The sequence below is a fragment of the Triturus cristatus genome, chromosome 8 (genome assembly GCF_964204655.1).
Source record: "Triturus cristatus chromosome 8, aTriCri1.1, whole genome shotgun sequence".
Lineage (NCBI taxonomy): Eukaryota > Metazoa > Chordata > Amphibia > Caudata > Salamandridae > Triturus > Triturus cristatus.
Window position 1 is genome coordinate 72,631,943 of NC_140591.1, and position 24,262 is coordinate 72,656,204.

Sequence of the window (24,262 nt, forward strand, 5' to 3'; positions counted from 1 at the left end):
TGGGTGGCGAAGAGGTCTATCTGAGGATGCCCCCACTGTTGGAAGAATGGGTGAAGAACTTGTGGATGCAGTTCCCATTCGTGTAGTTGTTGCGTTTGTCTGCTGAGCAGATCTGCCATGGTGTTTTGTACGCCTGGAACGTGCTGTGCCAGGAGAAAGATGTTTTGGGGAATTGCCCATCTCCATATGCTCTGGGCTAAGCGGGAGAGCTGGGGAGAGTGTCCCCCCCCCTGTTTTTGGATATAATACATTGCAGTCATGTTGTCTGTGCGAATGAGGACTGCTTTGCCCGAAATCTGTTTTTGAAAAGATTTTAGGGCTAGAAAGATTGCCAAGAGCTCCAGATGGTTGATGGAGCGATTTTTGCTGTGGCGTCCATAGACCTTGCATGGTGAGGTGTAAGAGGTGCGCTCCCCAGCCGGAGAGCGATGCGTCCGCTGTTAGAATCACCTGAGGAACCGGGTCCAGGAACGGCCGCCCTTTGGAAAGGTTTGTGGTGTTCCACCACTGCAGAGAGTGATGGGTGCGGCCGTCCACCAACACCAGATCCGTCAAATGACCCTGGGCCTGGTTCCACTGTTGTGCTAGGCACTCTTGAAGTGGACGCATGTGGAGTCTTGCATGGGGGACTATGAAAAAGCAAGACGCCATCATTCCTATGAGCTTCATAAACACTCTTGCTGGAAGAGAGTGTTGAGGAAGGAATGTTTTGCGCAAGGCTTGTACGCTTGCGATTCTGGCTGAGTTTGGATAGGCAATACCTTTGGAGGTGTCTATAGTGGCCCCGAGATATTGCTTTGTGTGAGATGGTATGAGGTGGGACTTTTGGTAGTTCACCGTGAAGCCTAGCTGGTGGAGCAGTTGGATGGTGCTGTTTGTATGTTGCACACATTGGTCGTAGGACGCGGCTTTTATCAGCCAGTCGTCTAAGTAAGGGAAGACGCGAATATGTTGACGTCTGAGGTATGCTGCTACTACCGCTAGGCATTTGGTAAACACCCGTGGTGCGGTGGTGACCCCGAAGGGGAGAACCGTGAATTGGTAATGCTGACCGTCCACCACGAACCTGAGGTACTTCCTGTGTATTGGAATGTGAAAGTATGCGTCTTTCAGATCCAAGGTAGTGAGAAAGTCTCCCTGACAGAGGAGCGGGAGGACTTGTTGTAGGGTGACCATGTGGAAATGATCTGAGTGTATGTAGGCATTTAGAGGCCTGAGGTCCAGAATGGGCCTCAGGGTCCCGTCTTTCTTTGGTATTAAGAAATACAGAGAGTAGACCCCTAGATTTTGCTGATTGACGGGGACCTGCTCTATAGCGTGTTTTTGGAGGAGGGAGAGCACCTCCTGTTTGAGTAGTGTGGAATGTTCTTGAGACATTGGACGGTGTCTTGGTGGGATATTGGGTGGGGTAGATGTTAGCTCGAGACAGTACCCTGACCGAATAATTTGGGTCACCCATTTGTCCGATGTTATGGACTCCCATGCGTGGATAAAGTTTTGCAGTCTGCCCCCGACCGGAGTGGGATGGTCTGGGGGGAGGGAAGGGGAGTCATTGTGCGGGCGGGGTGGCAGAACGGGTGGTGTTAGTTTTGCCCCTGCCCTTATTGTTGTTGCCTCTGTAACCACCCCTATGGTAGCCCTTTGAGAAGGTATTTTGAGGAGGGGACTTGTAGGAGGTAGAGGCGCTATCGGTGGAGTAGCCTCTGCCTGTGCTACGAAAGGATGAGCGTCGAAAGGAGCGTTTAGGGGCCTGTGATTGTAGTGCCCCCATAGACTTTGCTGTGTCTGTGTCCTTTTTCATCTTGTCTAACGCTTCGTCCACCTTTGGCCCAAAGAGAGTTTGTTGGTCAAAGGGGTGATTTAGTATGGACGCCTGGACTTCAGGCTTGAACCCGGAGATCCTGAGCCAGGCATGACGACGAAGCAGGACACTAGTATTTATGGCTCTAGAAGCAGTGTCAGCTGCATCGAGGGCACACTTAATGGAGGTGTTAGTAATTAGTTTGCCCTCCTGTATTAGTTCATGAGCTTTGCGTTTGTGTTTTTCGGGGAGGTGCTGCATAAGAGCCTCAAGCTCGTCGTAGTGTGCTCTGTCATAGCGCGCAAGTAGCGCTTGTGTATTTGCAATGCGCCACATGTTTGCAGCTTGGGAGGCGGTGCGTTTGCCAGACGCGTCTAGAAGTTTGGATTCTTTATCCGGCGGTGGGGCTTCTCCGGAGGACTGGGAGTTAGCCCGCTTTCTAGCTGTGGACACAACTAGGGAATCTAAGGGAGCAGGGCCCTTAATGTATGCAGGGTCTGTGGGTGCCGCCTTGTACTTTTTTTCTATTCTAGGGTTCAATACCCTGGCCCTGACAGGATCTTTGAACACCTCTGTAGCATGCTTGGTGACACCTTTGAGCATGGGCAAGATAGATGTGGACTTGTCCTGAATGTCAAATGTATCCAGTAGGAAGTAGTCTTCCACTGGTTCACTATGCATTTCCACCCCATGGTAGTGTGCTGCTCTCTGCACTAAGTGGTGAAACCCTAAGGAGTCCTCTGGAGGAGACGGCCTGGATGGGTATAGGTCGTCCTGAGGCACATCCGGTATGTCAGGGTTTTGGTAGTCTTCCCATGGGTCTGGCGTCCCCGGTGGAGTGGGGTCCATTGGGGCGTCCGCCGGGTCATAATCTGGATCCCCGTAATCCGGATCTGGGGACGGGGTCGGGGAGTGATGAGGTAAGGGTGGCGGAGACCTGGGAGGGGGAGGGGGTGGAGGAGGTGGAGGAGGCAGAGGAGGAGGTAGTGGGGAAGGTACTCTGAGAGGAGAAGTAGCAGAGTCCTTCCGCTTGGGTGGTGGAGGAGGAGCCGGAGTGTCAAGGCGTCTTTTTTTGATAATTAAAGTCAATAGCCCAGTCTTTGGATCGTTAAATAGAGTCGATTCGATTCCAAAAACTTTATTCGATCATTGATTAATAATCATAAAAGTACATACATACATAAGTAATAAAACATGAGGGTACAGCAGGTTTTAAGTTAATCACATATCAAAAAAGGGTGCTTTTCCTCAAGCGTATCGATTTTAAAATATATACAGCAGTAAAAAACCAGATGTCCTGTGAATTAAGTCCAAATAAAAGCCCCATGGCCGATACAATAGTGGATACATTATATTTTTTGAAAAGCGGTTTCAGATATACTTTTCGAAGGTAGAGATAAAGAGGGCATAACAATAAAAAATGCTCCGTACTTTGCTTTGTGGTCCCATCACACGGACAGGGGGCAGTAGTATAGGTCTTCATTACATGATACGCAACAAGCAAATGAACAATCCCCATCCGTAATCTTGTCAATACATATTGGTGGGATCGGATAGTAACCAATTTAAGGTATCCTGAAAGCCCCATTTCTTCCTTAGTGTATCTGTCGTAAAAAACATGTGAGGAGAACTGAGCAGTAGCTGCGTTACGCTTCACCATGCTAACCCTCAGAAATTCATGTTTAATCTCACTCTTCGGGATATCTAAAACACAAGAAGGGTTATCACGCACCGTGAGATTAAAAACATCATTAAATGTTCGGATAATATAGTTAAGCCAGGGGATGCGGGAACATTTGTCCATGTGAAGACAATCTAAAATAATCTTTCTTGTAAAACCAGTCTGTTCCTTAGCCCATATAGATCTCCATACTAACAGGGGTCTTAATCTGATCAAGTCAGATAGATGTTCTAGACCAACCTCCTGATGGATCAGCTTTGTTGAGGCAGAAGATGGTAAACACAGGAGTTTTTTGACAAATTTGTTTTCCTCAACCTGGAGCATGTTGTTATTACAATGGCCCCACACTCCTGAGCCATATAGGGCCAGAGCAACACATTTATGGCGATATAGGTACAACATGTCTGGTATCCGTCTTGAGCCTAACTTGGATGCAAACCTAAATATGCCAAAAGAACACTTGGCCATTTTGGCTCTTACATTAATCATTTCAGGTGTCCATATCCCCCCACTGTTAAAAGTGATACCCAGATAACAGAATTTGCCCACCACTTTTATAGTTTGGTCCATAACTGTGAAGGGCCTTAAGTTTTTAATTTTCTTCCCACAGGGCATTAAAGTTTTCGAATTATTAATTTTTAATTTTCTCCCATTAATAAAATCAGCAAATTTATTCATAAGTTTTTGCAACCCTAGAGGGGTTTGTGAGAGCAGAACCGCGCCATCCGCGTAAAGCAATATTGGGATGGAAAGGCCGCCAGCAGTCGGTGCATCTGCACTGATGGTCCGTAGTTCCGACTCGATTGCATTAATAAAAAGGGAGAAAAGAAGAGGTGCAAGGACGCATCCCTGCCTAATTCCAGAACCTACTTTAATACTGGGTGTACACTCCCCCGATTGCCCGTATCGTATCTTAGCCGTCAGATTCCTATAAAGTTGGGCCAAGAAATAGATAATATCCTGTGGAGCACCCATGTCCAACAAGGTTGACCACAGAAGGCCATGGTCAACCAAGTCAAAGGCACTGGTCAGGTCGGCAAAGCAAAGAAACAACGAGCCTTGTTTAGCCCGTGTATATTTGCATATAATAAGGTCTAAATTAATGCACTGTTCTATGGTGCCTAACCCCTTGCGGAATCCGTACTGAGAATCCGCAAGGATCCCTTTATCTTCTACCCATTCCTCCAGGCGACTCAGTAATACCCTACTCATAATTTTTAGGGAAGCAGTGAGGAGAGAAATCGGGCGGTAGTTTTTTGCCTCACCCCTCTCCCCTTTTTTATACACCGGGATAATGATTGATTCCCCCCAAGTCTGTGGGGCCGCAATCATTGCAGCAGCATTAAAAACCTTTGTTAACAATGGGCTCCATATGGAAATCTCGGCTTTATAAAGGTCAACGGGTACCCCATCAGGGCCCGGCGCCTTTCCCCCCTTACTGACCCGGATGGCAGCATCCACCTCAGAAACTGTGATTTTAAGAGGTATGGGGATAAAAGCCAGGGTTTCCCTATCCTCCCCTACAGCTAGTCCTTCGGGGTTAAAAATACTAGTAAAATGAGCCACCCATTGTTCCTCAGATACCTGGGCAGACATTACCGGGACTTCTTCATTTTGGAGGAAGGGACTATTGACAGTGGACCAGAAAAGCTTGGTATCCTTAAGATCCACTGCCTTAGTCAGGTTGTTCCAGGCCTCTTCCCTTAGTTCCTGTTTCCTATCCCTCAGATGAATTGAGTATTCCCTTCTGAGGGTTATAACTGCTTCCTTATCTCTGGGTTTACCCTTAAGAGCAACTTTGAGTCTTTGTAAGGATTTAGTACATTCCCTATTAAACCATCCCCCGTTAATCCTAGGGCCCTTTGGTTTTCTTCCAGTTAAGATTTCTGCAATGTTTTTATTAATGATGTCGAAACTAGCTAGAATATCAGCATTATCCTTTTCGGGTTCGAAACAGCATTCCACCTCATCTATACAAGCAGACACAATGGTACATAGTAAATGTTCCTCATTTTGCCTACCCCATTTAATTCTAGGGCCATTGGGTCTATGTGGAACTACATCTGTCACTGCACCATGTAACGCCTTTACTTTATCCCCCCACAAGGAGAGATACATTGTTAGACAGTTATGATCGCTTAGGGCTGGGTCTACTATGACGGGTAAGGAACACAAAGCTGTAATACTGGAGGAGACAATGAGGTAGTCTATAACCGTGGCACAATTCCTACCAATAAAGGTCGGTACCGAATTGCCCTCACTGTCTACGCCAGGTAACATAATGCATAAATCCATTTTAAGCATAAGAGTGTTTAGGGATTCCCCATAAACCGAATGTAAAAAATGGGTCTGATCTTCCCCCACCTCATCCCCATGCCCACACACCCTTTTGCCAACAAATGGGCACATGTGAATGTTGAAATTTCCGCCCCACAAAATATCAAAAGACACATCACTGCGCCCATATAACCTTTCCACCTCCGCTTCAAGTTCATCAACCATATCTGTTTTTGAGTGGTTAAAGACATTGTTGTAGTGGTTTATAACTAAAACATTTCGCCCATTCCTGTGTTGTAACCACAACAACTGAGAGTGCAGACCGACGGTCCGGTGGATTTTTACTCGAACCGGTAACCTCACAGAGAGCAATATCACCATTCCACCACTGGCTCTCCCCATGTTGGATGGCTGAGCATGGCAATTATAGGCAACATACCCATCAAGATAGACATCTTCGGCCGCCCAAGTCTCCTGGAGACACAAGATGTCAAATTGGGTTATAAATTCTAACCATCCTAGACGATCTATCTTGTTATTCCACCCAGCAATATTCCAACTCGCCATCTTATATCCCCGTTCTGTTAGACTAACAGCCTCAATGGATGGTGGATGTAAGGTGTGGACATGGGTTGCCTCCCCTGGCATGGGGTCTTCAGATAGTCAGGTCGGACTTGTACTTCCATTGGCCGGGGTAGGTGTATCTGAGTTACAGTGAAGCTGCCCAGAATTACGTGTATTACCCCCAGAGCTACAAGTAGCATTGTACCCATTGGGTGGGTTAATATCAGTTGAGCCTTTTTCCCCCGTGCCTACACCCGTGTCTCCCCCTGTGTCTCCACAGGATTCCTTATCCCCCTCCCCTGTGGCTCGATGGCATCAGTCACAGTCTTCCAGGCCACTAAACACGTCAAACCTGTTGGTGGTATCTAGGGGTGTAAAAGGTTTGAGATGATCCATTCTCCTGTGTGTTAGGGAGTTATACCTTGGGCCTATAGTATTCCACCCATAATGATCTACAGCTATAGGTGGTTGCTTGTCGTTAAATATAGGGCCGTTAGTGTAGACAGGTGGACGATATGGGTTTGAGAGCATTTGCCTCAATAACGGGGGTGGGGGGGCTCGCTGTGATTGATGATTAGGTGGGAACACCACTGAGCGAGGATAAAAATATGTTAGGGGACGGGGGGTAATAGATTTACTACCATGGTCAGACGGCCAGTTAAGTATAAAATGGACGGCATTCTGATCTCTAAAATTAATGACCACTATGTCTCCCTCAATATCTTTAGGTCTTCCTCCCAGCCAAGGAAGGCGGCGGACATGGACAATTTCTCCATTGATATTATTTGCTATAGGTCTGTGTAGACTTAACCAATGCGATATTTTATTTTTCAACTGGGCAAAGCCCTCCCGTTTGTTCTTCTCCAGCTCTGGTACCCCAGTAAGGACTACTACAAAGGGTACAGCTTCTGGTGGGAGTTCTGGAAGGGGGCCCTTGTTATAATTACCTCGAGCCGGCCGCTCGTTTCCTCTCTCTCTATTTTTATTCCCTGGGGCTTGACCAAGATTATTCCGCTGTCCATTAGACGTTACAGCCAGGGACAATGTGGGTTTACTGTTAGGTCCAACAGGGTTACTCCCTGATGTACTTCCACTCATATTATTTGAGGATTGAGGCAGAATGGTAGTCTGAACAGGGGTAGGTATAGTAGTTATAGCAAAAATACCTGATGAAGAGGGTAAAATTGGGGTTTGTATAGGGGGATTAGGCAACACTTTATTAGTCACTATCTTGGTTCCCAGTTCATGTTCTATCTTCCCAAGTCTGTCTTCTAATTTACTAAATCTATCTACGATAGCCAGAGTATAGGTCCTCATTATAGACTCTATGCTATCGATCAAGGCCCTGTTTGAAGGTTCCTGTAACGTCACCACCGTGGGGGGGCTGTCGGCGGTGGAGATGACAGGGTCGGTAAGGGGAGTTACACATGGATGCGTAGGTGATATAACTATCCTTCCTTTATCTGTTACTTTAACCCGTCCTCCCCTAGTACTGTCGTCCTTTTTAATGCCAAAGTCTGCATGATTAATTTTCCTCTTTGGAAGGTCAGATTTTTTACGCCTTTTTGTCGGAGGAGGGCCATAGATTTTAACTGGCGTGACTTTTTTTGCCCTACTTTTAACTACTTTTGTTTGTTTAGGGATAGGGGTAATTTGTGCTTTGGTTATAACAATAGATTTGGTTGTACTGGGAGTGGTAACAATGGTTGACAATTTACTAGTAGTGCCTAAGGGTTCAAATTCGCTCGTAGGTGTTCCCTCTCTAAATATTAGAGGGATGCTGTCCTGCGAGGGGATGCAGATATTTTCAGTAAGAGTTCCGTCCCCCGTAGAGCTAATTAACACTGGTGACACCGGGAATGGTCTATTCTTTAGGCTTTCAACCGACCGCCGTCGCTCAGCCCGAAGTTCTTCAAGGGTGGGGGTAGTTGGAGAATCCAAGAGAGTTTTCTTAAAGTAATTATCTAATTTCCCATTTATCAAACTCACCGGCTTCTCAGGGCCAGGCAACTCCGGGGTTAGTATTTCGATTGACATAATGATTGGTAATATAATGTACCCCCCTAGCACTTACACAATAGTCCTAGGCTGTTCAGTAATCGACCAGGGATTCTGGCCCAGTCCAGTCTCTGTGGGTCTATGAGGGTCTCAGAGGGTCCGCCCTTAGTCCGGGCTTTGTCCCGGGTGATGTCCCGCACACGCGTCCCGCTGACGCGTAATGACTTCAGGTCTTATGCTGACTGTGGATAGAGGGGGTGGAGTCACGGGGAAGAGGCGGCAGGTGTGCTCGATGGGACACGCACAGCCTGCTGGGCCTCGCAGTCCCGTCCTCCTGCACAGCAGCTCCCCACTCGATTTCCAATGCCCAACGGGGCTCCTTGCACACAGGTTCAAAGATGCCAATGCCCAACGGGGCTCCAGAAGACAGCAGGCAAAACGGATCAAAGACTCCTCTGCGAAGGGTCTGGTGTAAACAGATCCAGTGGCGCCGAATCGTCCGCTGGCGCCGATGGCTTCGGAGCCGAGGGCTTCGATGGTTTCTGTGCGCCATGCTTTTTTGGAGCCTCCGTTTTTTTCGGCGTCGAAGGAGTTTTCGGCGCCGGAGCGTTGGTGCCGACAGATTTGTGTTTGGTCGGCACCGAGAGTCCAGGCTTCGGCACCGGTGGCTTCGGAGTCGAGCTGGGTATCACTTTCTTCGGTGCCGGATGGTGTTTTCGGCACCAGGCGTCGGCTGGCTCGAGCCCGAGCTGCCGTGAGACTTTTGAGGCTTCGACACCGGGCCCGAAGGTGGGGTGATGGAAGCTGTGTGCTTGGTTTTACCCAGGCCTGCAGGCGAGGGTGTAACCTGAGTCTCTTTTGGGCGCAGGGGTGGGAGGGGGTACAGTACTCACGACCCGCTGCGCCGGTGTGATGTCCTCCACGTCGGAGTCGTCGGCCTCAGAAGCGCGGACGACGTCGTCCTCCTGCTCGGTGTGTGTTGTCCCGAAGCTTCGGCGTCGTCTCCGAAGATGTCCAGTGGAGCTGCGGTCGATGAGTGCGCCATGGTGCGTCGAGCTCTTCGATCCCGGATGGTCTTTTTTGATCGAAAAGACTTACAGGCGGGGCAGTCTCTGGCCTCGTGTTCTGGAGAGAGGCAAAGGTTACACACCTGATGGAGGTCGGTGTGGGGAAATTTAGACCCACATTTTGGACACTTTTTGAACGGAGTCCTTTCCATCGGCCGGGACCGGAGTCGAGGAGGGCCCGAAGGCCGGTGCCGATGTACAGAGCGGAGAAAAGTGCCGCTTCGAGAGATGAAGATATGATGAAGAAACTCGAAGAACGAGGATTTTCCGTCGAGGCTGGAACCGTAGAAGTTCGAAGCCGGAGCACGAAGTATCACATCCGAGCCCGATGGCGGAAAAAAACAATCTGAGGATGGAGCCGAAGCCCATGCGCAGAACGGACCGAAGGAGGAGTCACCGAACTCGTGACTTCCAAAGACTGTCCAAAGAACAAAAACAAACTGCAAACATCCGGGCCCAACACCAGATGGCGATCTATGCTAAGTGTACAATCTGCAGCTCATATGCCTCGAACATACTCTTTAAGATAAGCATTACAGCAACACCCCCTCATTAATTTGGTTCCAAAAGAACAATTCATTACATTTACATGCCAGTGCCCCCTCACACATCTCTTTCTGATTCTTTCATAAAGTTTAAAACTGCATAGCAGATACCAATTGAATCCAAAGACAGCAAAAACCTATAACCTAAGTGAGAACAAGTACTTAAAGGTTTTACAATTGGGAGCAAGTATCTAGCTTTTGGAGACTTTTACAGCGGGCAAAAGAGGATAAAGTGCAAGGTGCTCTGTATTGTAAAATGATCACAGGGACAGGGGCACACGGTATTGGACCAAGTACATTGCTGGGGTTAAGCAATCAAAAAAATGAATCAAAGAAAGGCGGAATCTAGTCAAATAAAACCTATGTCGAGAATTCTTGAAATATATCAAGTAGAGGCAAGGAAGATGAAACAAAATAGTTACATCTAAACCACTCACTGGCTTGAACTGCTCCACCGCCAGACCATGAAGGTAATTCACAATTTGTGTAAGCATTTTTTATTATAGTTTTAGCTTGTCGTGGCATATTTATGGGATTGTTGAAAAATACGCCCAAACCAAGTTTCTCAAGCGAATTCTTTTTTTTTTTTTTTTTATATATAAACCTTTATTGGTACATAAAGCAGTTACAAACCCGGGCCTGAAACCATCACAGTCGGCCAGTAGTACAGAGTCGATCAAAGCAAATCAGTCAATCCACAAGAGTACAACAACCCGCCTCCCAAATGCCCCGTCGTAACTCAGGATAGTATCGGTACCATATCGGCACCAGGATGAAAGAGGTTTCTTTTACAGTTTTAAGAAGGAACAGGATCTAATGCCGCCCAATCCAATAATACAAAGGACAGGGGTTACCACAGCTCAGGATATTCACAGGCGGGACTACTGTAGGCAGGACGTTGGCGGTGACGCACCTTAAACAGGATAGACAATGAGCTATACAATTCGCCCACCAATACAGATTCATGCCCGCTGCAATATAAAAACGTTAAAGAAACATCCACCCCTGTAATCTGTAATACCAGGACGTATAGAGAGGAACCTGTGAGACAGTTCCCAAAAGAAATAAAAAAGAAAGAAGAGAAGTAAGAGAAAGCCAAGAGAGACAAAGAATAAGAAAGAGGCCCTAGGAACATAAAAGGAAAGAACAGTAGTACCCCTCCCCCCTAACCCCCCACCCTGCACCTCTGCCAATGGCTACGGCCTCCCCCTTAACAGCGTGCCTGTCGCCCGGTGTACGGAACCCGAAATATAGAAGAAAGGAGAAATATAAAAGGAAATATAAAAGAGAAAGATATATTGGGGGGTTCACCAGTACAGGCCCCCGGCCCCTCCGCGTAACTTACAGGTATATCCGTTCCGCTGCAGGACAGCCGAGGAACCCATCGACTCAGAATAGCAGTCGCCCCGCCAGCCCCCCCAGTTACCCCCCTGTCAGCATCTGAGGGAAACAATCACTATTTCGTAACCCAGCCCCACCCGGCCATTATCAGAAACATGTCCCAGTCCACACAAAACGTAGCCAACAAAGCACCAAGAGCACAATAGACAAGGATATCCAAAGAAGAGTAGGAGTTCTTCCAATACGCCAGGACACAACACATTTCACAGCCGTTCACAGCCCACAACCGCCTCCCACGCAGCAAGACATAGTCCGGTTCAGGAAGAGTAGGCAGTTCAATTTAAATGGGTTGCGCGACGATGTCTGCCACAAGGGAGAGGGCAATAAAGGAGTCCCCACAGTCTCACATCCGATGGAATCCCCGAACACTCCATTAGTCCATGGACCAAGTTCCATTCCGACGATGCCCTTTGTAGCGATCAAGTAGACCCCAGTCACCAACGTCCACTCATCAGCAACGTATAGGGTCCCGTAGAGATACCCATCCGGGACATACCACAGATCGTAGAGGGAGTCACCAGGCAAAGGCACACAGTGAAAATACCGCATCAGGCTCTCTCATACTTCCACTTATGCCGGGGACTAATCGCCATACGAACCAAACCCACTCGCTGTGCTTCCAAAACACGGGAAGGGGCTTCCGAACTCCACACTCCTTTTGAAATGCGCATCGCCATCGACTCGGGCGGGCAGGGTTCCATGAGGGTATCACTACCAAATGGGGCGCAGAGCATTAAAGCCACCAGAGTTCACACTAGAGCCTCCATCATTTGTGCCATCCGGACGTCTCCCCGGTGGCACCCGTTGTGCTAGCCATCGCAACTGCCCCCCAGAGGTCTCATCTGCGCCACCCAGTGTGTCCGAACGACTCCAAATCGCCATGCAGCAATCGGCCCCGATCCGCCGAATCGCGGGATACAGGCAGCAGCTAGCGGGTCGTACCAATCTCCAGCAGAGACACACAGAGCAGCGTCACACGTCCACATTTAGCGAGGCAGCGTTCGGGTGGGTGGGGGAGGGGGGCCCGTCCGGCATGAGGGGACGGCACTCAGCAATGGGCGCTAGGATGTTGTTCAGGGCGGGTTCGAGCGCCCCCGCGGGTGACTGTGTTTTCCGGGCCGTTGTTGTTCCACTCACCACCGGCTACAGTATCACGTGAGGTCCCGGCTCCGGGACCCGCGTAGGGCACACCGACCGGGAAGCATATCTTCGTCCCTGAAGCTCGGAGAGCCGCCGGAGCGACTCTCGGTGAAATCGGTCCTTCTCCGACATCCAGGAGAGTGTCGGCAGAGCTGCCCCGACAGCTAGGTCCAGCAGCAAAAAGAGAGAGTCGACGGAGCCGGGAGCCCGGGCGGCCATCTTGGCCGCCGGCCTGGCTCCGCCCCCCCCCCCTCAAGCGAATTCTTAAGATGATTAAATCAGGGGATTTTTGACATTTTCATTAGATAACCAATCCTTTAATATGGAGTTAGTAAAATCCAATTCCGGTGTTTGCCAGTTCTTAGCCCAACGCAGTAAAGGGGCAAGACCTACTCAGTTCACTATTAGCTCTAAACCCCATTCGAGATGGCATAAGAGAGATAACACTTTTTGGGACCACCAGGAGTCTCCTAGTAAAATCATTCTCAATTGTCTGCAGCTTTAAACAATTTGCATATCCCAATATTAAGTGTCAGCATCTCTTCAACTGGGGTCATACCATGTTGAACAGCAAATCTAAAAAGGGCCTCCACACTAGCCATTCGTAAAGCTCTTAAAGTGAGTAGTGAAATCCAGTATAACTGGCGTTAAAAACAATTGCCAGATAAGAACATTTTTTAACCTTCACTATCTCGTTCCCCTGTACCTTAAATACTTTGGTTTCTGCTCTTTTCAGCCCACAGACCATTACAAATGAGTTCTTAAAAGGTACTTTTAAGTCCAAAGTGGTCATAAATTATACCAAGGCATCCCTAGATTTTTTAAGGCTATTCGTTGTCCTATATATTAGGACTGCGTTGTCCAAATATAACAGAAGTGATACAAAGTTTCCCTATCTTGAGGAAATCAAGATTTTTCCCAAACAAATAAGCCTCCAGCCCATTAATGTAAACGAGAAATAAAAATGGGGCAAGATCCTGCAGTCAATTCTCCATCGCACCCCCTTCCCATCCAGCAAATGGATAATTTCCTGAGAGCACTTGCCAGCAATATGTTTGCCAGTGCGTATGCCTGGTCCTGGTCCCTAAGCACCAGTGGAGGGGGCACAAGACATTCCAGCCTGCCTCGTTCAGGAGCTGGGACCTGAGCTCCAGTGGAGACTGGGAGAGTGAAGGAGGCATTCAGAAGCTGGTCAAAAGCTGTGTGTTTTGGAGCAGACTGTACTTTCTGCATTATCATCAGATGTGGCATGCTAGCTTCCATAGTGACTAAGATTGCTAGGAACCACCAGTAGGGAGTGTGCTGGCAGCCTCGCTCAAGCAGTAACCTTACACAGAAACCCAGGAGAACATGCTATTTTGAGAGACAGCAGTGTGTGAGTTTTGACAACCACTTTAGAACCTCAAAGAGTCATCTAATACTAGGTTATGTCTAGACTCACTTCAGATTTAGATACTACTTAAAATAGTTTTGTGCCTAGGAATCTACTCCTTGAATCATTATGGCCAAATGTTCTGTTAATATGGTTACCTTGAAAACCTGGTACACTAGAAGAGCATCACGCCTCAATGAAGCAGGCCTGCTAAACAGATAAACTTAAAGAACAAGATACATACCTTTGGTAATCCTATCTGCTAGAGACATGATCTACCCGCAGATTTCTTATGTTTGTATTTCTCAGGCAGCAGACTGGATCCAGAAGAGGTTTCTTCGAGCAATACCCCTGTGCACCAGTAGGGGCATCGGATGGCTCCACGTCACCTATATAGGTACCACCCTGGCACACGGACGTCAGTCACTTTTTCACGACTTTCCACGTCAGAAGCACAGAGCCATGAAGTGTACTGACATTGGTGCGTTTGAAAACTAGGGCCCTGAAAGGAATCTGCCCTAACCCTAGAAACCTGTCCACAGTGTGGGGAAGATGGGTGGGTAGATAAGGAATCTGCGGCTAAATCATCCCACTACAAGATAAGGCGTTACCGAAGGTAAGCAACTTGTTCATCTGATAAAGACCTCTAGTCAAAGATTCCTTACCTTTGAATAGATACCAAAGTAATACCCTCAACGACTGAGGGACTACGGAAAAGTTCAGACCAGTAAATCCTGCAGTACTGAACGGCCGAAAAGGCCATCCCTTCAGACTTTACTGTCTAGGCACTAATGTTTGGTAAACGTGGGCAGGGATGCCCACATTGCTGCCTGACAGATGTCCGGCTGGAACTGGGACTCTACGTGCTAAGGCAGGGGTAGCAACCTTCGCTCTGGTGGAATGAACCTTTAAACCGTTCAGGAGGCCGTTTCTTTGCCAGAGCATAACAAATTTGGATGCATATAGCGACCCATCAGGAAATGGTCCTTCTGCACCGCCCGACCGCTCTTCGCTCCAACGTACCCCACAAAGAGTTGGTTGTCCACCCGGAACTCATGTGCGGTCAAGGTAGAACGACTACGTTCTTTAGGTCCAGACAGTAAAGTCGCTCCTCTTCTTTAGAGGTATGCGGAGGAGCATAGAAAGCTGGGCAAGGTGACAAATTGTCCCACATGGAAAGATGCAAACACCTTCGGAAGGTAAGAGGCCCTAGTGCGAAGCACCAACTTGTCAGGAAATATTGTCAAGAATGGAGGCTTGGATGATAAAACCTGCAGCTCACTCACCCTTATGGCAGAGGTAATTGCCACAAAAAAGTTGTTTTTAATGGTGAGCAGGTGTAGGGGCAATTATCCAAAGGCTCGAAATGAGCACACATGAGGAAGGGGAGGATCAAATTAAGGTCCCACTAAGGCACAATTAAAGGGACAGGTGGAAACATATGCAGAAGGCTGTGCAGAATCTATGTACAATGAATAATTTTAAATAAGGAGGGTTGTTATTGCAGCCTCAGGAAGGCAGACAAGCCCGAAATATACGGTTTCAGAGTGCCCAGAGCAGAGCCCTGCTGGCCAAGGGACAAAATAAAAAGCAGCACATCAGAATGGGTAGCAGAAAGAGGGTAAATAGACCTACAATATGATACAAATTTGTTCCACCGACTGGCGTATGCAGTCTTGATGCAGGGCGACCTGGCCAAGATAACTTTGCAGACTTCATGAGGAAGGTCACCGCTCACTCTACATGCAAGAAGACAGAGTTGACTGGTTGTGGTGGAGGACCCTCACCTGCTCCTGCAACAGACGATCCTCCCGAACAGGCAGCCTGACCAGAGGATTCATTTGCAGAAGCTTGAGATACCAAATTCTCCGGGCCCAATCCAGAGCCACAAGGACAACTTGGGTCCGGGCGTTCCTGATCTTCTTGAGAACGCTGTGCAGAAGTGGTAGGGGCAGAAAGGATACAGGAGGCCAGAGCTCCACTTGAGATGAAGTGTCTTTGAGCAAGAGCCCCCTTGGAAACTCCAGCGCGCAAAACTGACATTATGCATTTTCAGCAGAGGTGAACAGATCTAACTAGGGCTCTCCCCATTGTTGAAAGAGACCTTGTGCCACCTTTGGATGGAGACTCCACTTGTGGACAATGGATAAGTTTGTCCACCCTGGCGTTCAGGGAATCTGCAAAGATTTGAACCACCAGGGAAATGCCCTGCTGTTCAAGCCATGTCCAGAGACGCAGGGCCTCTTGACAAAGGCTCCATAATCCCACTCCACCCTGTATGTTACACTCCCACATGGCGCACATCAACAAACACGCCGGTCACCCACAATACGTTTGGAAGCACCTCGGTCTGGATGTACTCGTCTCAGATTTAACTCAGAACTTTATTGAAAGGACAACAATTTTAAGAAAACACACATGAATACAATTCCTCTAAGACCTACCGGGTCGGAATTATCACCGGTTCAAAGGTCTAACACTCCTACAACACGCGTAGAAGCCCTGAAGAAGTCTGGGGTTTATACCCTCTGACGAAACACGTGTTGGCTGGTTGGATCCACAGAATTTCATATAAAACTGCGAAACGAAATACAAACCTGTTTTTCTTGTCATCCATTGCCTATACAGTTGTTTTGTTTGACATATGTTGTGGATACTTCATGCTAAATATGCAATTTTACTTATAACGTGTGCACAATTGGTATTCTGTTGACATTAGTGGACCTTCGTCCACCATTGGAGGGTTTTAGGGGTATTTTCCCTCTTCTGTAGCACCGTTACAGATATTCTGGTCCATTCACTTACGTGATTCCCAGTGCGCCCATCAGAGGCCTGACACATCAATAACACCCCCTGTGTGTTCAAAATGGCGGAAGTGTAGTCTGAACACTTGAACTAGTCTTCCCTTGGAGGGTTGTTGGAAATGGCCTTTTTTAGGGTGCTTTCCCTCAACTTTTTGCTTTTGTCCCTCCAGGTTTACTGCTGATCTATACGCTGGCCTTAAGACTTTGATCAATTTGACACCACTATTCAGTGACAAAGCGATGTGCTTGTCATATACATACTGGCGATCAGTGTATACATGATTGGCTGATTTGAGTGGGGCCAACGTCTTGCATGGATTAATATGAGGAACCAGTGGACAGGCTACCGCGCAGTGCTTCCTACGTGCAGAAGAGTAGCAGTATTGTGTTTGATATCTATGAGTTAGTAATGGAAAACTAGCTCCGGTCCTGCGAGTGGGTTCGACATTACTAATTTGGAAATGCCACTTTGGGGGAAAGTGGGCATTTCTGTGCTTGTGCCTTTGTGCCCGTCAGCCTGTTTCGAATCCACATCTGGGTGCACAGCTATATCTGATCATTACTGATAGAAGGCAGTAAACTAGAGGCTGAAGGGAAACTGAAGACATCGGACTCCGAGGGGCCTTCCTGGGACAGATACGATGATTGTGGAATTGGAACCTACATTCCAAAGGGCAGGCTCTTGGCCCCACTGGAGGTGAAGTTTAGGCCATTTGAGTTCTCTGCTGTGGCAAAGATCTATCTGAGGAAATCCCCATTTTTGGAAGTACAGAAGGGAGAACCTGGGTATGCAGTTCCCATTTGTGTACTTGTTGCTGTATCCTACTGATGAGGTCGTCAAACTGGTTGTGCATTCCTGGAAGGCGTTCTGCTAGATGAATTTTGTGATGCATCACCCAACACCAAATGGTCTGAGAGACAAGACAATTGATTAGTGTCCCTACCAGTTTTTTGTATATTTCTGTCCGTCTGGACTAGGACAACTTTCACTACTAGATGAGGCTGGAAAGCTTTTAGTGCTAGTTGCACTGCTATAAGCTCCAACTAACTGATGTGGAGACTTCTGTGTATGGTGTCCCATAAACCTTGAATTAGATGCTGGAGATGGGCACCCAAACCTGTTAGATGTATCAGTTAGAATGACTTGAGGAATAGGGTCTATGAAAGCCCGGCCTTTTTGTGTGTTCCACCACTGTATAAAGAGATGGGTGCGGCTGCCTACCAATACTAGATCTGTTATTTGACCCTGTGATTGATTCCACTGACATGCTAAACATTCCTGTAGAAGACGCTAAACATTCCTGTAGAAGACGCATATTTAATCTTGCTTGAGGCATTATCGTAATGCATGATGCCATCATTCCTAACAACTGCATGCAAGTCTTCACTGTTCGGTACTGGTTGGTTTGAAACTGTAGTAATAAAGTTTAAAAGTTCTGAATCCTAGCTGCATTGGGAGAAGCTAGAGCTGTGTGAGTGTTTAGCGTTATTCCCAGATGTGTTCGCAGTTGTGAGGGTTGAAGATGGGACTTTTGTGCATGGACTGTAAATCCCAATAGATGGAAAAGGTTTATGGTCGCTTGAGTGTTGTAAACACTGTGTGTGTTGGCTTTAATGAGACAATCGCCCAGATATGGGAAGACATGAATTGGTCTTCTTAGATGAGCTGCTACTACTGCTAGGCATGTTGTGAATACTCTGGGTGCTGTAGTCACTCTGAATGGAAGTACTTTGAATTGATAGTGAAACCTGAGATTTGCGGTGTGCTGGGTGAATAGGAATATGAAAGTACGCGTCCTTTAAGTCTAGTGTCGACTAAGTCACCTTGTTGTAGAAGGGGAAGCACTTGAAGGGTAACCATGTGAAAGTGTTTTAACAGTATGTATTGGTTTAACCCCTTGTGTGCCCCGCCCTTTCCACGCCCTGTGCCAGGCGTTTCATTAGCGGGCGGGGCTCATGACGAGATAGTCTCGTCATGGGCACAGCGCAACCGCGGCCCATGACGAGACCATCTCGTCATGGGCACTCAAGGGGTTAAGGGCCTGAGATCTAATATTGGTCATAGAGACCCATCCTTTTTGGGGATTAGAAAGTAAAGTGGATAGACTCCTAATCCTTGGTGGTGTAATGGAGCTGGTTCTATAGGCCATTTTGTTAGAGGAGCCTGTACTTCTCGTTTGAGGAGCTGTTGGTGTTGTGAAGAAAGCTTGTGATTGCTAGGTGGAATATTGGGAGTTCTCGGCACTAACCATGTTGGATAATGTCTAATACCCATTTATCTGTTATTGATTACCAAATGGGAAGAAATTGTTGTAGTCTTCCCCCAACAGGTGTAAAGTGGTCAGTTGGAATTAAAGGTAAGTCACTGTTTATTGGGAGATGGAGAGGTACGTGTTGGTGAGCCTTTTCCTCTGCCTTTGAAACTGCCTCTGTAACCTCCCTTATAGAAACGCCTAGATGAAGAGGGGTGCGTGTTTGAGTTGTAGGAGGATACATTTGAATACGAGGGATTACTTTTGGAACCTCCTATATATAATGAGCGGTGAAAAGAACCTCTACTGGATGGTGACTGAAGTGCTCTCGTTGATTTTGCCACTTCTGTATCTTTTTCCGTTTTTCTCGAGTGACGCATCCACTTGGTCGAAAATGGTGTTCTTGGTCAAATGGGACAATAGAGTGTTGAACCGGAGGTGTAAACCCAGAGATTCTAAGCTATGCATGTCTAAGGAGAATGCTGGTGTTAATTCCACTTGCTGCAGTGTCAGCAGCATCTAGTGCACATCTTATGGAGGGAATTGGACATCCATTTTCCCTCCTGCACTAGTTTGTCCTCTTTTTGTAATACTCCTCTGGGAGGTGTTGGAGTAGCTCCTCCATTTCGTCCCAGTGGGCTTTATCAAATCTCGCCAATAGTCCTTGTGTGTTGGCAATGTGCCAATGGTTGGCGGATTGCGCAGCTATTCATTGATTGTTGCATCAATTAACGTAGACTCTTTGTCTGGAGGAGGTGCATCTGCTGCAGTTTGAGAATGTGCTCTCTTCCCAGCATTGGATACTACTAGGGAATCTAAAGGCGACTGCCCATTAATAAAAATTGATTCAGATGGTGAAGGTTTTTATTTCTTTTTCTAACTCAACCAACAGGCACGTACAGGGTCTTTAAAAATATCACTGGCATGTCTTATCATGCCTTTTAACATGGGCAAACTCTGAGTTGTCCTATGTGTAGAACCTAATGTTTCAAATTGAAAATCTTCTTCCAAGCATTCCTTGTATAGTAACTCCATGGTATGATGCTACTCTTGAGATTAACTCCTGTGTTATCAGGAGGTGATGGTTTTGCAGGGTATAAATCAGGGTCATTATCCATAGGTTGATCAATATTATAATCATTCCATGGATCTATTGGTGGTGGACAGTTGTCATTCCCCTCTTCTATATCAGGCTGTGCATGTGGAGAGCCCTCTGGTGAAATATTTAAGGGGTCTGAGCCTGGTAATGGTGCACGTAGTGGAGGGGACTGAGGGATAGGATAGATAAGACTTGTAGCTATGTCCTTTGTTAGGGAAATTTTGTAGCTTGTATCCTCTGGAACAGTCTTTCTTTTGGATTGGATTGCATCCTTTGCCAAAATATGTCCAGTATTTGGATTCATGTAAATTTTCTTTTGTAGAGGGTCCAGTTTTTCCTTCATAAGTTTCAGGATAGGTTCTGGAGATTTTTGAAGGGTATTCTTTTGGTTTCGGTGGCAAGACTTTCAGTGCCGAGCTGGACCGGTCTCTCTTATGCTTTGGAGCCTAAGGTTTCGGTTCCGAGGGTGTTTTGTCTCGACTCCGATCTGGAAGGCTTGATATGCTGTTTCGGCGCTGAGCCCGAAGGCAGTGGTTGCCCTGAAGCCTTTTGTTTGGTGGAAATGATTTTGGTGGGCAAAGTAGCTTTGTTACAGCACCCTGACCCACTAGAACCTCTTCGGACTCCAACTCTATCTCCGGCTCCGAATAAGATTATTGGATAGAAGAGGCCTCTTCCTCTTCTGCTGCCGAAGCTTCCATCTCCTACTGTTAAGTGTCTTCCCCGAAGATATCCAGTGTGTAGTCGATGTTTTACTGCTGCATGTCCCTACATTGAGCTAGACGGTCGCACAAAGTCTTTTTAGATCAGAATGATCAGCAAACGTCGCAATCTTCTTCCTTATGCTCCGGTGAGCGGCACAAATTGTAGGCATTATGCAGGTCGGTGCACGGATACTTGGAGTGCACCGAGGACAGAATTGAAACAGAGTCCGTTCCAGTGGCAGAAGACTGGAGGATTATGATGGAGTGGAAGTCGACCGACACAGCTAAGTCCTAAAGCCACCAACAAAGTCATCTCGTTCGCAGAGGGTAGTTTTCTTATTTTTTCGACACACAGGAATAAGGGGACGCGTCTAAACAATACAGACGAGGGTACAGTGAACTGCACACCGAGGGGATCCCGAAGGACGGTCTCGAACTGGAGTGCCACAATCGCCCGAACCCAATGGCGGAAAGAACAATGGAGCGCAATATCACCGAAAAGAGGAGTCACCTTACCTCGTGGGAAAGACTTCTTTGAAGTAAAACAACTTGCAAACATCCAGACCCAACACTAGATGGCAGAGGTATGCAAAGCATGTGTATCTGCAGCACACATGGCTAGAACACATTGTTCCAATCTAGAGGGTTGTCTGTAAAAACGTCAGAAGCCAAAACTGACATGGACCAGAAATGTTCCAAGTGTCATACTACAAGACTCTATCCAGCAGTGGCAGAAGCTACACAGTCAAGATTTAGATTTGTTAAGTGAACAGAGTAGAAAGTGGGGTTCACCGAGAAACAGAAGCCCAAACCCTGTAGGTACAGCTTTGCAACCCGATAAAAGTAAATGGAGTTCACCCAAGCGTATCAGAAAGCTCAAAGGATTGAGGAACATTTGAGCAGCTAGACTGCTAGAGAATACTTTCATATAGCCATCCAGAGTTACAGGAACTCAAACCCTGGTGGCAGAGTTAAGATACCAGTGCTACATCGAATGCACCAGCACCAGAAGCCAACTTCTGCAGTGATTCCAAAGCAAATGGGTATACTACTGGAGACGGAAAAGGCTGAGAGGTCCATTTGAGGACTGAGAGCAAGCTGTTATACAGGCTGTGAAGATGTGCCATGAAATTTGCATGTTTAGCTCATCGGTTTGCGTTCTCTGGCAGCTGAACTGGAGTCTTTAAAAGAGCACTGGCCTTGTTCTTCTCCGTAAAGTAGTGATGTCTCTATGCAACATTTCCTCTTTTATTGGGAGATGGCTGGCTTCTCTGGCAAATATATTTTATTCATATTAATTTACTGCTTATGAATGTTAAACTAGATTCCATAGTGGGAAATTGGAGGAAACTGCAGTGCAGTGTATACATTTGTACCTGTATAAAGTTGCGATCATTACAACAACAAAAAATAATCAAACTCCTTAACCAAAATTAAGCAGGTAAAAGTTAAAAAATAGAACTGGTATAGCTTGCCTGAATCTGAGCCCGATTTCCAGCTGTAATATTGGAAATTGTCCAGCAGGCCTCCTTCTTGATGGATTCCTTAGGACTGCTAAGCAATTGCAGCAAACTCTGGAGGGCTGAGCAGTTCAACACTACCTGAAAAACGTAAAATACACAAAAAGATAGTTAGTAACAAAAATACATATTATCAATCCTAAACACTGCCAAAAGCACCACACCACCAGGTCAACAATGGTCAGAAAGCTCAATCTAAAAAGGCGAATGTAAGAAACATACCCTAAACCAATTCATTTTTAAATGAGTGATTGAGACAAAGAGCAAGAGGTTTAGTCACCTCATTGTGTGATGGGCTATTTCTCCAATGGTTTATGAACAGACGACCCTTAGGACCATTCACTGGCTTGCAGTCTCAAACATGAAGAATGAGTGTGCACTTAAAAAAAAAAAAAAAAAAGAAGATACTCCCTCCCCCCCAGACAAAACTACATGTAAATCGTGTTGTACGAATGAGCTACATTCCCGCATATGAAGTACACCTTTATTTAAATAAATTCCCTACTTTAAAGAGACGCCAAGTATCCCGGATGTCATGCGTCTCCAAATTAACAGAGCACCTCATGGTCTTCAGGACCTTTAACGGAACATGCAAAAATCCAGCTAACAAAAAAAAAAAAATACAGACCAAAGAAAAGAACATCATAATAACTGCCATATCCAATTTGGGTTTGCAGAGAGAACTACCGGTTAGGCATCCAGTCTGAAACTGGAATGGAGACAGTAGCGCAAATGTATGACCTACTCTTCCTGTAGCTGATTTGCAAAGTTTTCGAACTGGAATGTTCCTTCTGCTTCGCCTCTTCTGGAGTAGGTCTTCGAAATGCTTAAAAGGGATTGGTTTGTTTTTTGACAGGATATCGTGTTTTAACATAATGTCCATAAAGGCAAAATCTATCTAGCGGTCCTCATCCCAGAACAGATAGGCTCCCTTTTGACCAATAACTGCTTAGTATTCCTAATCTCCTTTCTCCTAGTAGCTACGATCATGGTTCTAATGAGGTCTGTCCACTTGAGACTAGAGGCTATGGATAAGGCAAAAGCGCTATAGCTGGTCTTTCGGATTCAAAATTACTTCACAAATAAAGGCTCTTGGGTTCCTAACGTAGTTTTACTGGAACAGAAAACCTATCTGGCTTCAGAGGCTAGTGCATGTATAATAACGATTATGAAAAGCAACTTGGAGGAGAAATTGGTAGAGTAGCTTTGTGTATGCGCTCAAGTGGAGAACCAAACATTTTGGGAAGTGAATATGCAGCTGCCAACACTGAGTAGGGCATCCTAAAGTGGGGAACACAGTAACCATATTAAGGCTGTCCTAAACTTCTTAAATACACAAATGTTTGAATATAAATACTTGCAAAGGACTTTCTGGAGCAGTGATGCCCACTAATACTTTTATAGAGAACTTAAATCCTGATCTTGCCAAATGGGAAATGGAAGGCAATAAAATTCTTCTGGTCATGTTATCATTCAACTTCTCCATACAATACATCCAGAAATTCTGTACTAAGTGCATGAAGAAAGTTACTTGGTGACTCAAGATATTTATGCAATCTGGAATTGAGATCAAATAGTCACATTGGAGGAATTTAGGAGCCACGTCAACAACCTTACAAATCATTAAGTGCAAGATTCCTCATTGTGCTCTGAATAATAAGTCTGGTCTGCACAGCAATATGTGCGTTTCTATCAAGTAATTAAATGGATTCTAATCCTGGCATGCTTCAGCTACTCTTTCTGGTGGATACTCTATATAACTGCAGAATACTCCCCACGTGTCAGTTGCTGTGTTCGGCTGTTCGTGCCCTCAAATGCAGAGCCTATCAGCTGACTGGCATGACCAGCTAGGAACATTTTTAGATAGGAAAAAAGAACCCAGTTCATAGAACAGGGAGACAGGAGGGTCAGTGAAGATTCTGTGGTTAGATAGCGCATTCACCATGTATGTTTTGTTAAAATGCAATAAAAATCGGTTAAAAAAAAAAAAAAGAGCATCCACCAGAAACTGCCTTAATGATGGTTTAAGGAACGGTC

At 46.5% G+C, this 24,262-nt stretch overlaps 1 protein-coding gene across 1 annotated transcript in view; it reads right to left on the minus strand.

The window, feature by feature from the left end:
• KPNA1 (karyopherin subunit alpha 1) overlaps nt 1-24,262 on the minus strand; it is a 311,573-nt gene that overhangs the window by 60,402 nt on the left and 226,909 nt on the right. The window contains exon 11 of the mRNA XM_085621023.1: nt 22,181-22,306. Coding sequence (XP_085477149.1) covers nt 22,181-22,306 — 126 coding nt within the window. The remainder of the gene's footprint in view (nt 1-22,180; nt 22,307-24,262) is intronic.